Genomic DNA, 13,609 nt, shown 5'->3' with positions numbered 1-13,609 from the left:
CATATGAAGAACAGAAAGGCACATGAATGGTGTATCAGGAAAGGTGGGGTCCAGCTTTGAAGCAACTGGGAAGGGGAGCCCCTCGGGAGAGGAAGAACGGCCACAGCAGGTCCACCGTGGGCGCCTTGCCTCGACGTAACATCACCTACTCAAGGATTGCAGTTGGTGTCCTCTTACTCCATCATCTGGCCTTTCACATACAGGAATCTTCCACCCTCTATAAAATTAAAACGCTTTTAGCTATGAGGCGGCTGAGCATATCACAAATGCCGACTCCCTCTTCCTGCCCTGCCAGCCACATCTCCCAGGCCAGGGCTTCAGCACCGCGTGGCTAGGGAGTCTCTTCTCACGTAGGGAGGTTTAAGTAGTTGGGTTCCTGGTATTGGTGCCACGGGGACAGATGGGATGTTTGGTGGTGTGGCTGAATGTGACGATCATGACTGACTCTTCCTTGTGAAATGTGGGCAAGAGACAGCACATCCTTCTGGAAACAGCAGGCAGGGCTGGCACCTGGGGTTCTCTGGCTCCCCGGCACAGCAATATGGCACGTGGGAAGAGAGGCCAAGCATTTCACCACTCAGCTCTGCTCTGACGTCTGTACTGAGGACTTCGTGACACAATTGTTCCCTGGATTTTCCAGCGCCAAGAACTCCCCTGTCACTAATTATGACACCAAGTAATTTACAGCTCATGGCTCTGCACTAATAAGATCCGTTTCTAGGCTTTGAGTTGAATCAAGTGCTGTCACTCATGGACATAAATCCTTACAGATTTTTTTTAAACAGAAGTTTGGTAATTACACCAGTGTCACCTTAAAATCAGGGCTCTCGAGGAGAGAAAGTGGAGCACGGCTAAACGTCAGGGGTGATTCTGCAGGACAGGCTGACCTGGATCACAGTTTTAAAACAAATGATTCCGTTCAGTTCCATCTACATCCTGAACGGGTAAGTGACCTAGGAAAAGGGCCTGGAAGCCTGTGAATTTAAATTGACTTGCACGTAGTAGATTCCTTACATTCACGGAAAGAGAAAGAAAAAAAGATGCAGGCATTACCCCCTGGGAATGTTATTCTAATTTAGCTGGGGCCATTCAACGGTTGTTATTTGAGTGCCCACTGGATTCGGGTGGCTGTTGTCTGAATCTCATGTTTATTCAACCGTTAACGAGTATTTGTAATACAAAAGGATGAGTTTACTTTTTTTAAAAAAAGCTACGTGATGTGGCTTTAAAAGTCACGTGACAGGATGGCATCTGTTACTCGCTGGAGCGCTATAACTGGATTTCCATCAACTCTAAATCATTCCGCTGCTAATTCTCTAGTTCTTTCTTTCCTTCTGGTGGCTTCTCTTTGGTCATGTCACTGCCTGTTGACACCTCTAGTGAGGAGAAGTCAAGGAAAATGACAGGAGCCAGGTCATGGTCCTTGAAGCTGGTGCAGAGCAGAGAGGTAGCAGGAGGCGGCCAAGGTTGTGGTCCCGGGGAAGCTTCCTGGAGAGGCCACCCATATGCCTCCATCTTCCCTCAATTAATAACTGAGAATGAATCAATCACATACCCTTGTTCCTACCACTGGACCTCAGGACACACCAACTGAACCTGGGAGACACTTTACATACTTTTAGGTGACTTCCTAGCCCAGTGATCTCTTTATTATTATTATTTTTAAAAATTTATTTATTTATTTGGTTGCACCGGTCTTAGTTGTGGCAGGTGGGCTCCTCAGTTGTGGTATGTGAACTCAAAGTTGCGGCATGCATGTGGGATCTAGTTCCCTGACCAGGGATCAAACCTGGGCCCTCTGCATTGGGAGCATGGAGTCTTAACCACTGTGCCCCCAGGGAAGACCCCCCAGTGATCTCTTCACGGACATATTTTTATTGTTCCAATGAAGAGACAATGCCTGTTTTTGCTTTTCAAGCTTGAAGAATCTTCCCACGACTTTCTCAGTTCAGCAGTTAAGCGGCTGTTTGAGTTGCATGTTTCTCTTACTGTCATGGATTTCAAATCAATTGGGACACGTGGCAACTGGAAGACGTCTCTCTCTATATATGATGGATATGAAAGAGTGCTTTTTTATTCTATTGTATCTTTATCCATAAAGGGAGAAACACTGTATTGTAGCTGCCAGCCAGAAAAATTACACACATTGCTAATGGGAAGAATGAATGATAACAGCCTCTTGATTAATACAGATAGGGACAAAATTATATTAGCTGCAGTCCCAGCAGACTGAGAAACATTGCCTCTTGTAAACAGTCCAAGACACTGCAGGTAGAAGTAGGACCATTTAGTTGTTGCTGTTTCAAACTTAGCTTTCTGGTCCATACACTGGGAAATTCCTTACATTTTAATTTCCCATACGTGTGTGTTTAAACACCATGCCCTTGATACATTTGATGCTTTGGGTACCTTACTGTCAAATGCACGTGTGTTTGTTCATGTTGTAGATTATGACTGCTTCTCCTTTTTTTTTTTTTTTTTGCTCCCTGAGTCCAGATCTTTTATAATACCTGCAACTTTCTTTTTCCTTTTAAATTTATTTTTTATTGGGCTTCCCTGGCGGCACAGTGGTTGAGAGTCCGCCTGCCGATGCAGGGGACACGGGTTCGTGTCCCGGTTCGGGAAGATCCCACATGCCATGGAGTGGCTGGGCCCGTGAGCCATGGCCGCTGAGCCTGCGCGTCCAGAGCCTGTGCTCTGCAACGGGAAAGGCCACAACAGTGAGAGGCCCACGTACTGCAAAAAAAAAATTTTATTGAAGTATAGTGGATTTACAATGTTGTATTAATTTCTGCTGTACAGCAAAGTGACTCAGTTATACACACATATATATACATACATATATATATATATATATATATATATATACATTCTTATTTATATTCTTTTCCATTATGGTTTATCTCAGGACACTGAATATAGTCCCCTGTGCTATACAGTAGGACCTTCTTGTTTATCCATTCTATACATAATAGTTTGCATCTACTAACCCCAAACCCCCAGTCCATCCCTCCCCATCTGCAAGCTTCTTGAGATGAATAAGGGCAGTTTTGGGACTGGTAAAAATGACAGGTGGGCTTTGAATGATGTCTAAAGCCCCATTTCCATTCTTATAAAGACTTGATTTGTAAGATAAGTATAATTGTTTTTAATTCCTCAAAGAACTGGGTTGCAACCTAAACGATATGGAGGCTGACCCACCCATATAACTACTTTGTCTTCAATTTGCTTCTTAATATTAGGAAGAGCATCTTTAATTAAGATGAAAATCAAAAGATTCCTATATCTCCTGAATGCAAATTTCCACACTGTCATTAAACACGATTCTAATCTCCTGTTTTTGCAAACGGTTAAAGCTCCCTTGAACAATTTACACCACCAAACCCTAATTATATATGGAGTTGACTGCCTGATTGTACTCCCATTACACGCCCCCCACCCCGGGGATTAATTACCACCTCCCTTGATGCCCAGGGCAGCGGGCAAGGAGGGGAAGGGGAGGTGCTGAGGGTCAGGAGAGAGCGTGCTTGGGGTTGAGTGCAGCTGCGGCAGCCATGGGAAGAGGAGAAAAACACACGTCCTCCTGGGCCACCCTTACACTTTGGTAAAACCAATTATCTGGGAACGTGTTCAATAAAGAAACAAAATAATGTGGATTTGGCTTTGAACCCTCAAAGTCTGTGCCCTAAGTAGCTTAATGAAGTCCAAGCAGGGCTTGAGGGCTACAACTCGGTATCCTTTTTTTTTTTTTTTGTGGTACACGGGCCTCTCACTGCTGTGGCCTCTCCGGTTGCGAAGCACAGGCTCCGGACGCGCAGGCTCAGAGGCCATGGCTCACGGGCCCAGCCGCTCCGCGGCATGTGGGATCCTCCCGGACCGGGGCATGAACCCGTGTCCCCTGAATCAGCAGACGGACTGTCAACCACTGCACCACCAGGGAAGCCCTAACTCGGTATTCTTGCTTCTTGGAGGTGAACCAACTGATCGTGCCTATACTCTGAGTGAAGGTAGGATTGGAAAGTAGGATGGGAGGGAGATGAGGGTGGAAGAGTCATCACCACCACGCCGAGCTTTCACTTCTCAGGTGGTCACGCTCAGGAGAGACCATCTCACTGGATCTCAGATGAGCCTGTCATGACAGTCACTTTTTCCGATTAGGAAGCTGGGACTCAGAGACATTTAGCACCATTTTATTTTCTGACTCTGGGTGAGGGTCGTGGCTTACAGTCTGTCCCCTCAGCCAGACTGTCAACAGTCAGAGAGCAGGGTGTCCTCTCACTGTTGCCCGCTGCTCCACGCCGGGATTTAAGGGCGTGCCTCAAACACACACACGCTACACGCTTGGTGAACGGCTCAAATTGAAAGGAGGATTCAAGGCGAACTCTTGAAACCATACCTGCTGCCTTCCAGGCTTGTCCTTGACACATATTTTTTCCCCAAGAGCCTAAATAATTTTCAGTATCATTTTATCATTTCTCATTTGTCATTTTCAGCATCTCCAGAGCATTCCAGGATGTTAATTTATTCCTTTTCTTTTGTTTCTCCTCCTCTTAAATCGATGCCGGGAACGGAACTAATACTTGGGTTTCAGTGTTAGGACTGGGAGATGGATGACAGGATATTTTCTCCTGGATAAGAACTGTTTACACTTTTATAAAGACTACAGCATTTTAGAGGAAAAAAAAAAAAGCTTTCAGGAGTGAATCACTATTATTCTTTGCCTGTTATAATTTACAGAAACAAAAAATGCTTCTCCTTCTGGCAGCATACAACCCCAAATGCAAGGGCTTAGAAATATGACTCACTGATGCCATTTAGCTTAGTTTTCTGACATCCTGGAGGCAGCCCTGTTAGCCCTGGTTGTTCTATTCACTCAGAAGTCTCCCAGGACTCAGGGATACACTTGGAGTGAAGCTGCAATTCCCTTCGAGAGGGTGACATTTAACAGATGAGATCACATGACAGAAATGGCCACCCTGTGAATCAGACGCATATTAAACCATCTCCCTGCTCCCACCGATCTGGCCCTCACCGTACCAACCAAGGGTCCACACTTACATGTCATCGAAGATGAGTTTCTGCCTCTTGCAGTCCCTGTGGCCATTGGAGCCTGGAGACCATGGCTCTGTCTGTGGCCGTGGCTTGTGGAGAACGTTTTCGGAATTGCTGTGAGCCGCTTTCTAAACAACAAACAAACACACCTGTATTTGAGAAACTGGCCACCTGGCTGAAGGAGCAACCTGTTAGAATCGCTTGTGTTCTGTGTTCTAGGTTAGAGCTGATGGTGCTTTCCTCGTTGAAATAAAGAAGAAGAAATACTTGCACTGCAGGTCTCAAGCTGGAGGCTTTTACATACGTGGTCAAATGCCATTCCCGGGACATCAAAAGGGCACTCTCTTGGGCTTCCCTGGTGGCGCAGTGGTTGAGAGTCCGCCTGCTGATGCAGGGGACGCGGGTTCGTGCCCCGGTCCGGGAAGATCCCACATGCCGCGGAGCGGCTGGGCCCGTGAGCCACGGCCGCTGAGCCTTCGCGTCTGGAGCCTGTGCTCCACGACGGGAGAGGCCACAACAGTGAGAGGCCCGCGTACCGCAAAAAAAAAAAAAGGAATGTCAGTGTGCCCACTCCCGCAGATCCAGATCTTGAACTCGCCCAAGCTCAGATGGCTATTGTGGATGGAGGCTGGGGGCTTAGGATTCAGGCTCCTACGCTTCCCAGTTGGCTAGACCCATGGTTGTCCAAATGGACTGCATCAGAATCACCATTAACACACAGCCAGCTGGGCCTCACCGCCAGCATCTCTCACTCAGTACGTCTGGGGAAGAGCCTGACAACATGCATTGCTAACAAGTTCCAGGTGATGCTGGTCCAGGAGCCAAGCTCTCAGAACCACTGAGCTATGATCATCCCTCACAAAAGAGGTCATTCAGGTCACAATTGACGGGTTCTCATCAGCTGTCTGTGAAGAACAGGGAGAGCCAAAGGGAATCACTAGAAATTATTTAAGATGTGTTTTAAGAAGGAACACTCTGGATCTGGGGAAAAATGGAAACACCCTTTGTCCTGGAGATGCGGACATTATAGAGAGCACCTACTGTGTGCTGATGTCTGGATAATAAAACACCCCGGTTTTAGTTAGGAGATTCAAATGGATTCCTCTGAAGTAATTAAGGTGGAGTGTATATCAATGCTTCTTTAAATATGGACCGATTTTATGCGTAGATTAAGCCTCTTTGTTACGAGAGCCTCCAGGACTCTGGGCGTTTCCTTTCTGGCATGCAGGGTAGTAAATTACGGATGTGTGTGAGCCCTGCTCTAAGTGGCTCTCCCCAGCTAGAGTGTAAGCTATCCTGCAGGTAGAGACTGAACCCTTTAGATCATCAGTGCGTCTCTGTTATGTAGCAAAGTGCCTGGGACACAATAAATACTTCCTTGATAAACACCCGTTCAGTGAAAAGAATGCCTCAATAAAGTCTATCATTGTTTTACGATTCTCTGCGTATCATAGTTGCTTGTGATTGAAGGATCTAGAGGCAAAGAAAAGTTGTGTTTGGTTTAAAATTGGAATCGTTAGCTTTTTATTTGTTTTTTCTAATATGGTCTTCTCAGATTCGTGTATCCTAGAACCAAAGATAATTGCTCCCAAATGAGGGTGCATGAAGGAGTTAATTTCCTGATGGTTCCGTAAGATTTAGGCTCTTGCTGGACCATCTACCGACTCTTTTTGCCTCTTTAATTCATGGGATAAAGCATGACATGCTGCCTCCCGCCACTTTCTTTGCAGAGTCCTATCGCCAAGTCTCATTTCTCCCTGCCTCACAAAGCCCCACTGGTTTTGAGAGGCACAGGGGGAAGAGTTTGGAATTAAATAATGTACCTGGAGGATGCAGGGTCCAGGGCCGCCCGCTGTTAGATGGAGGGTGGCAGGAAAGAGGAACTTACATGCAGTGTTAGCTGCACAGGTGTCCACAGGGGTTGGGTTCTTTAGGCGGTACTGCCTCATTGAAATCTTACACCACCGTTTTGCAAATGAAAACAGGCTCAAGAGATTAAGCAACCGGCCCAAGGTCACACGGTGACTAAGCTATGAGGCTAGAGGGGAACCCAGGTTCCCAGGGGAATACAGCGTGTTGGAATCACCCTTGACAAAGTCACCGGAAGAGGGGTGGTGGCAGCTGTCCCACCCTGGTCACCACATTGGTCACTGAGGGCAGCGGGGAGCCCTGCAACTTGGCCTTGGGCTCCAATCCCGGATTTAGCTCTGCCCCAGGGCAAGAAATCTTTTCCAATAGAAAGACTGGCTGGTCCAAAACTCCCAATTTACTTTGTCCTGGGAGAGTTACGTTAGGGCTAATTCTTTTCAGGATGGGAAATGAAGTCCTCCAAAGAGTGTTCCTAAGCAGAAGAGGCTGAAAATGCCTCCTCCGTTTCTTCCGCAGCTGCCTGTGCGAGACGCGAAGAGCAGCTGCTTTGCCAGGTCTTCCCAGACCAGCCTTTAGGGCTGCTTTGCGGGACCTCACTGGTCACCACGTATCAATGTAATCTTCCTCGACCAGGACAGGCTCCCATCGGTAATCTACCCGTTGGACCAAATGGAGGTATGATGCCACCGCAGCCAGGCATCCCACAGCAACGAGGAATGAGACCCCCAATGCCGCCTCATGGTCAGTACGGCGGCCATCCTCAAGGCGTGCCAGGTTACCTTCCTGGCGCTACGCTGCCATGTGGGCAGGGACCGCCAGCGGGGCCCCCTTACCAAGGTGGGCCTCCTCGACCTCCTGCAATGTCGCAAGGTGGGTGTTACTGATCTTAGGTCATCCAGTCTAATACGTTTGGAGATTAAACCTTTTCTCAGCTTGTGCTGTTTCTACAGCCAAGCTTTCTGTCAATAAGGCCTCCTTGTGTTGAACGAACATTATCCTCCCACATACCAGAAACTATCGGACATTTATTTTACCTGGGAACATTTATTTGGAATAATAAAGCAGGAACTTTTCCTGAAGTTGCAATTTAAAAAGCCTGTGTTCGGACTGTGCTGGGCTAGAGGCAGAGCAGAGGGGCGTGCTCATTTTCACTCCTGTTTTATCTGGGGCAGAAGAGCATCAACGTACCGTGAGGTCTCCACCATGGGTCTGCAGCTGGTTCTCAGCCTTATGCTTTTTGCTGGACGAGGCGGAGGTGAACAAACCGTTGCTGTTGGATCTGCTGGGGGAAGTCAGGTCCTCGCCGGGGTATTTGTGTTTAGATGCGTCGGAGAGGGGTGAGGTGGGTGAGCGGAGCATTTTTTCATTTTTATTTATTGGGATTGCCAAGCTGTAAACGGAAATCACAGTAATGGAATGTCACACACTCAGCGCGTGGCAAGGTAACTGTTTTATCTGTGACCCTCCCACTTAAAACCTGCTGGTAGGAAGACGTTTATTGGGAATTATCATGCCAGGAAACGATTTTATGGCATTAGGACCGTAACGAACAATAAAGAAATTTCGTTCATGGTTTTTTTACTCGTCCTCCCAGAAAAAAATAGTAATCTAGAGTTAAATAACTAAGCATAATAATACCTTCATTTCCCAAGTTCTTCATCCAAGGATCTCAAAATACACGACAACTTACTGTTTTTCTAACAAGTGTAAACAGCAGGTAACAGGAAACTCAAATTATACACGAGATCTCCACTTCCAAAAGGACTTTTGCTAACACCTGAGCTTGTACTAATTATTATATGGAGAATAACAGAATCACAGAATACCCAAGCATGAACCCACCTTCTAATTGTTAGGTAGCCAGGCATGGATCAGAATAAACAAAGAATAGAAGACTGTCATTAGAAATGACATTTTCTGATTCCTAGCTCCTTATTTTACCTTCCAAACTATTGTCTATGCCTGAATATAAATCCCCCCACACCCCGCCAAAGACCACCAGAGAAGGGAGTCATATTTGAGTCTTTGTAACGTACAGTATGTAGATAGGGCTCCCTCCGTTGAAACAAAAATTGGGGGAAGACACATTAGCCTCAAATAAACCCAATCATTGCGAATTTGGGATGCTTCTAGAAGTCACCTGGTAGAGTCAGTTAAAATAAATTCATTTAACAAAGATTTAGTCATTATTCCCGCAGTTGTGACTTCTTAATTGCATGCGTTGACTATCACTGCAAACAAGCCAGTAAAGTCACTTTTTATTTTTAAGCAATTTCCTTAGTTGGTGGTCACAGTGTAGAAATTACAAACACAGGCCCCTAGAACAAACGAGAAGCCAAGGTTCTTAATGTTATGCAAACAGATCTGTGTCGGGAGAGAATTTCTGATGACAGCTTTCTGGTTCAAGAAGTACCGTGCATCCACCAACTTAGAAGTGAGAGGTGTGTTCTCGAAAACTGCCTTGGACGAGTCAAAAGTGGCTCAGCCAGTGAAGATGAAAACACTGATGTTGAAGACGGATATGAACCGTCTGAACATAACTTTCTTGACATGTGAGTGAAAAAGTCTTATTTCTACGTCTCAATTATTTTACATACTACATGATCTTAAATGTTTGCAGAAAACTAAATTATTACATTAAATATTGTCATGAACATATGACTATTTCTTCTTCATCATTGTAAGTTTATCTATTCAGGTTGACCAAAGTAACTTGGAAACGTTCTTGGGATCGCATCTTTCGGATGGGCAATCACCATATATGAAGGATTGTCTGATTACGCAGGTAAAGCTTAACAGTGGTAATCACAATTCCAGAGGTACACAGGCTACCTTTCCAAGAAAAACTCAAAGCACTTTCATCTGCGTTGAGTCCTTACTTAACGTAAATGAAACTATCAGAGCCAGGAGGCTCTGCCAGCAAAAACTCTAGAGCAAGAGCTCTTATCCTGGGGTCCCCGCACTTGCATGGGAAAGAAGTTGCATCTTCACTTTCCTTAACCTCTCACTGAAACTGAACATTTCCTTTAATTACGAACAAAGGCAAGAAACCACAGTGGTGGTTTAGCAGGAGTACTACTAGCAAGACCTGGGATTGTGTCACCAGTGGAAATCACAGATATTTTCATGCCTTACCAGTTGTGGCAGACATCCTGAAATATGGTTTACACTCATCACTACTAGAAATTATGGTCATTACTAGATCTGCTAGAAAGGTTATTTAAGGCATGAACAAAGAAGCACATATATAACTCTATCACACATTTAAAAAGACATTTTTGAGGGTTTCCCTGGCGGCGCAGTGGTTGAGAGGCCGCCTGCCGATGCAGGGGACGCGGGTTCGTGCCCCGGTCTGGGAGGATCCCACATGCCACGGAGCAGCTGGGCCCGTGAGCCATGGCCGCTGAGCCTGCACATCCGGAGCCCGTGCTTCGCAACGGGAGAGGCCACAGCAGTGAGAGGCCGCGTACGGCAAAAAAAAAAAAAAAGAAAAAAAGAAATTTTTGAGCCGTATTTTCCCCATTCACATTTCCTCAATATTTTGGGATGCCATCTGCTTGGCCCAGAGGACTGTGGGCTCGGGCAGCTTGTGTGTGTTGCTCTTTCTTGCTCAGACCTTCAAGGGCTCTTGCCCTTCTTCCCAAGGTGATTCTAACACTGCAGTGGGCCTGTGCTCAGGTGCCCTCGCTCTCCAATTTCCTCTCCGGGTTTTAGTACTACTCTACATCTTCTCCTAACCTTTCAGTTTACATTTTTATGTGTTGCGCTGAAACATTAATCTCCCCTTAAAAATTCTATGTACACAGTCAGGGAGAGTGAGGAGTGTCTCAGCAGAGGATAAAGTGGTTTCTGAGCTGTGCTATTTCTAAATGGAAAGGACTTCTATGACTGATGATAAGCTGCTCACTTATAATAAATATCTGGGACCTTGCTTTGCTAGGAAGCCTTTGTCACAGAGGGGATTCAGTGCCATGTGGGTCTCTCTGGAACCCACTGAGAGGAGGGACTGGGTGGCTGTTTCGCCTTGGAGACCCGGATCCTGTCTGTCACCGCAAATTCAGTCTACACCCAACGCCTTTAGGTGTGTCATATGGAGATTCTGCTCAAGTTTATATTTTTCATTGGTGTAATAAGCTTATTCAGTTTGTAAGTTTTCAGAGTGGAGGGTGTGTTTTTGAAAGGATAGAACTGCGTGCAACTAGTAACTGGTCTTTTGTTATAAAGAAGTACTTCCAGCGCACCTGGAGCTGTGACAAGAAGCACACGTCCAGGCATACTGGTTAGTCTTGGGTTAAACCAAGGGAAAGGAGTCTGCATGAGACAGGCTGGGACCTGGGACCCTCTGCTGCAGTGCTTGCACCTGGACAAACATCTCCTTGAGCCACAAAATACAAAGAGACTACAAGGGACTAAAAATAACTGCAGGCACAGGGCAGTTGGAACAAATTACGAACAAGATACAAAAAGACCAAAAACCCAACGTCCACTTCTGAGGAGTCCGGAGCAAAAATGCAGGGTGTCAGGAGCAAAAGTAGGTTACTGCGCACTCAGCGCCAACAAGGGGGTGAGCAGACCTCCTAAGCCACCCCTCCAGCCTGGCCCCACCCTACCCTCACCCCATTTAAGGAATCAGCTGGTCCCGCCCCAGGAAGGAATCAGACCCCTGGCCCCACCCTACCCTCACCCCATTTAAGGAATCAGCTGGCCCCCCATCAGACAGCGTGCAAGGGAATCTGTTACTTGTCTTTGTTCCCTCGTGCTACAGCACGAGCCCCAGTAAAGCCTTGTCTGAATTTCTTGTCTGGCCTCTTATCAATTTCTATTGATGCAGGAGCCCAAGAGGCTTGGTAGGCAACATGGAGACCCAGAGCAGAGCAGTCACTCAAAAATCCGACTCTCCCCCAGTAGGCATGTGCCTCTCAGACCCAGACACGCCTCCAGCTCCCTCTGCCTTCCTGGGAGCGTGAGTACCTGTTGACGTTCACGTTGCAATGGTTTGCGGACAAAGTACTGCCGGCGGAGGCAGTGAGTCGTGAAGAGCTCTCCTTCTCTCCCTGAGCCTTCCTGATCTCCCGGCAGTCATCTTCGCTGTCACACTGCATGGGAAGAAGCAAAAGCCAGTCAGCTTTAGATTTCAAGGGATCACAGCGAGCTCCCATCGCCAACCAGCTCATCCGGGCTTCTCTGGACAACATCCCGAGCACCAATGTGGCTGCAGCACTCTCGGCCCTGGCCTGGGTTCCCCATCAGCGACTCCGCGAACAAGGAAGAAATCTGTCAGCTTACTGAGAGGAAAAAGCGTGACACAAAGATCACCACTGAACACTTCTTTACCCACAGGCAGATTCCACCCTCCAAAGAAGACCTGTTCTGGAGTTTCAGCATCCCTCCCTTTGGCGTTTCTTGGTACCCAAACAAGGCATAGCGACCTATCCTGGGCTTGATGTTGTAAGGGCAGTGACAAGCTCGGACCTTTCTTTTGAAATTCATGGCCTCAAAGGACATTTTTATAAAACAGTAGTTTGACTGGATTCTTGTTTTCCACGATGGTATTTAACCTAGGCGTGTACTAGGGTACGAGGCACATGCACTCAACCAAATTCCATTTTTGGTGAGATCGCAGCAACACGGTACAGGCACATGTAGGGCTCTCAGCAGAGCTTTCCAGGAGACAAGCACTGGCACCAAAGATAGAGAAATTTTGACCTTCTCTCTCCAGCTGGGATTGTTACACAGCCTCTATTGCAAGGACCCCAGCAGCTCACGCCGAAACTGTGCCCCCGTAAGGGTCCAAGCCAAAGCTCTGAACCCCCAGTTCTGGCTTCCAGGGCTCTGGCAGGGCTCGACTCTGCACCCTGGGAGCCAGGTCTGCGGTGTCCCACCTCCAGCACCCAAAACTGAGGGCTTCACACCCCAGATACTGAGTAAAGAGTGCTGTGAAAATGTTCTTTCACTTCTCTGTGTGAGTTTAATCATGATTCAGTAGATTTCATGAGGAGAGCTGAGTGTGAGACTTAGTGTAAATGAAGTTTTGTAAGTTAAAATAAAAAAGCCCATGAATAATAAACTTATTTAAATACAGAATACTATGGAATATACATGTATATGTTTTTGCACATCTCTATCTAAATATACCTATACAGCTATATATATTTCCAATCTATCTGTATGTTTATCAATTTCTATCTCTGAAATACCTCTCTCTCTCTCTTTCCATCAGCCTGTCCATTTATCCATCCATCTCCAGATGACTGGCTGATTCACTCATTAATCAATTAATCACCTGGGGACTGACGGACAAGCCAATCCAACGAGTAAGGGGGAGGGCAGGGTATGAGAGGAACACAGAAGGAAAGAGGGTAGGTATGTAGTGAGCTAACCCGCATTACTGCATTATATCATGTGACTCTGACAACACCCCTGCAAAGATGTCACCATTTTACAAACAAAGAAACTGAAGTCCACAGAAGGGAAGGTCACCCAGGAGGCCAGGGCTGACTGCGTGATTTGCGGGATTCAGTGCAAAATGAAAATGCTGGGAGCCTTGTTCCAAAAGCAGGAAAAGATGCTTGATGTCAGTCTTGGTGATGATTTTTTTGGATTTAACACCAAAAACAAAGGCAACAAAAGCAAAAAATAAACAAGTGGGACTATATTAAACTAAAAGGCTTCTGCACAGCAGAGGGAA

General features: G+C 46.5%; 1 protein-coding gene across 1 annotated transcript in view; it reads right to left on the bottom strand.

The window, feature by feature from the left end:
- AFF3 (ALF transcription elongation factor 3) overlaps positions 1-13,609 on the bottom strand; it is a 604,640-nt gene that overhangs the window by 21,286 nt on the left and 569,745 nt on the right. The window contains exons 15-17 of the mRNA XM_060027282.1: positions 11,893-12,017; positions 8,110-8,311; positions 5,059-5,180 (exon numbers count right to left, since the gene is read on the bottom strand). Coding sequence (XP_059883265.1) covers positions 5,059-5,180; positions 8,110-8,311; positions 11,893-12,017 — 449 coding nt within the window. The remainder of the gene's footprint in view (positions 1-5,058; positions 5,181-8,109; positions 8,312-11,892; positions 12,018-13,609) is intronic.

The sequence above is a fragment of the Delphinus delphis genome, chromosome 12, assembly GCF_949987515.2.
Source record: "Delphinus delphis chromosome 12, mDelDel1.2, whole genome shotgun sequence".
In the NCBI taxonomy this organism is placed as follows: Eukaryota; Metazoa; Chordata; class Mammalia; order Artiodactyla; family Delphinidae; genus Delphinus; species Delphinus delphis.
The sequence above is the reverse complement of the archived record's forward strand: the minus strand, read 5'-3'. Positions and strand labels throughout refer to the sequence as shown.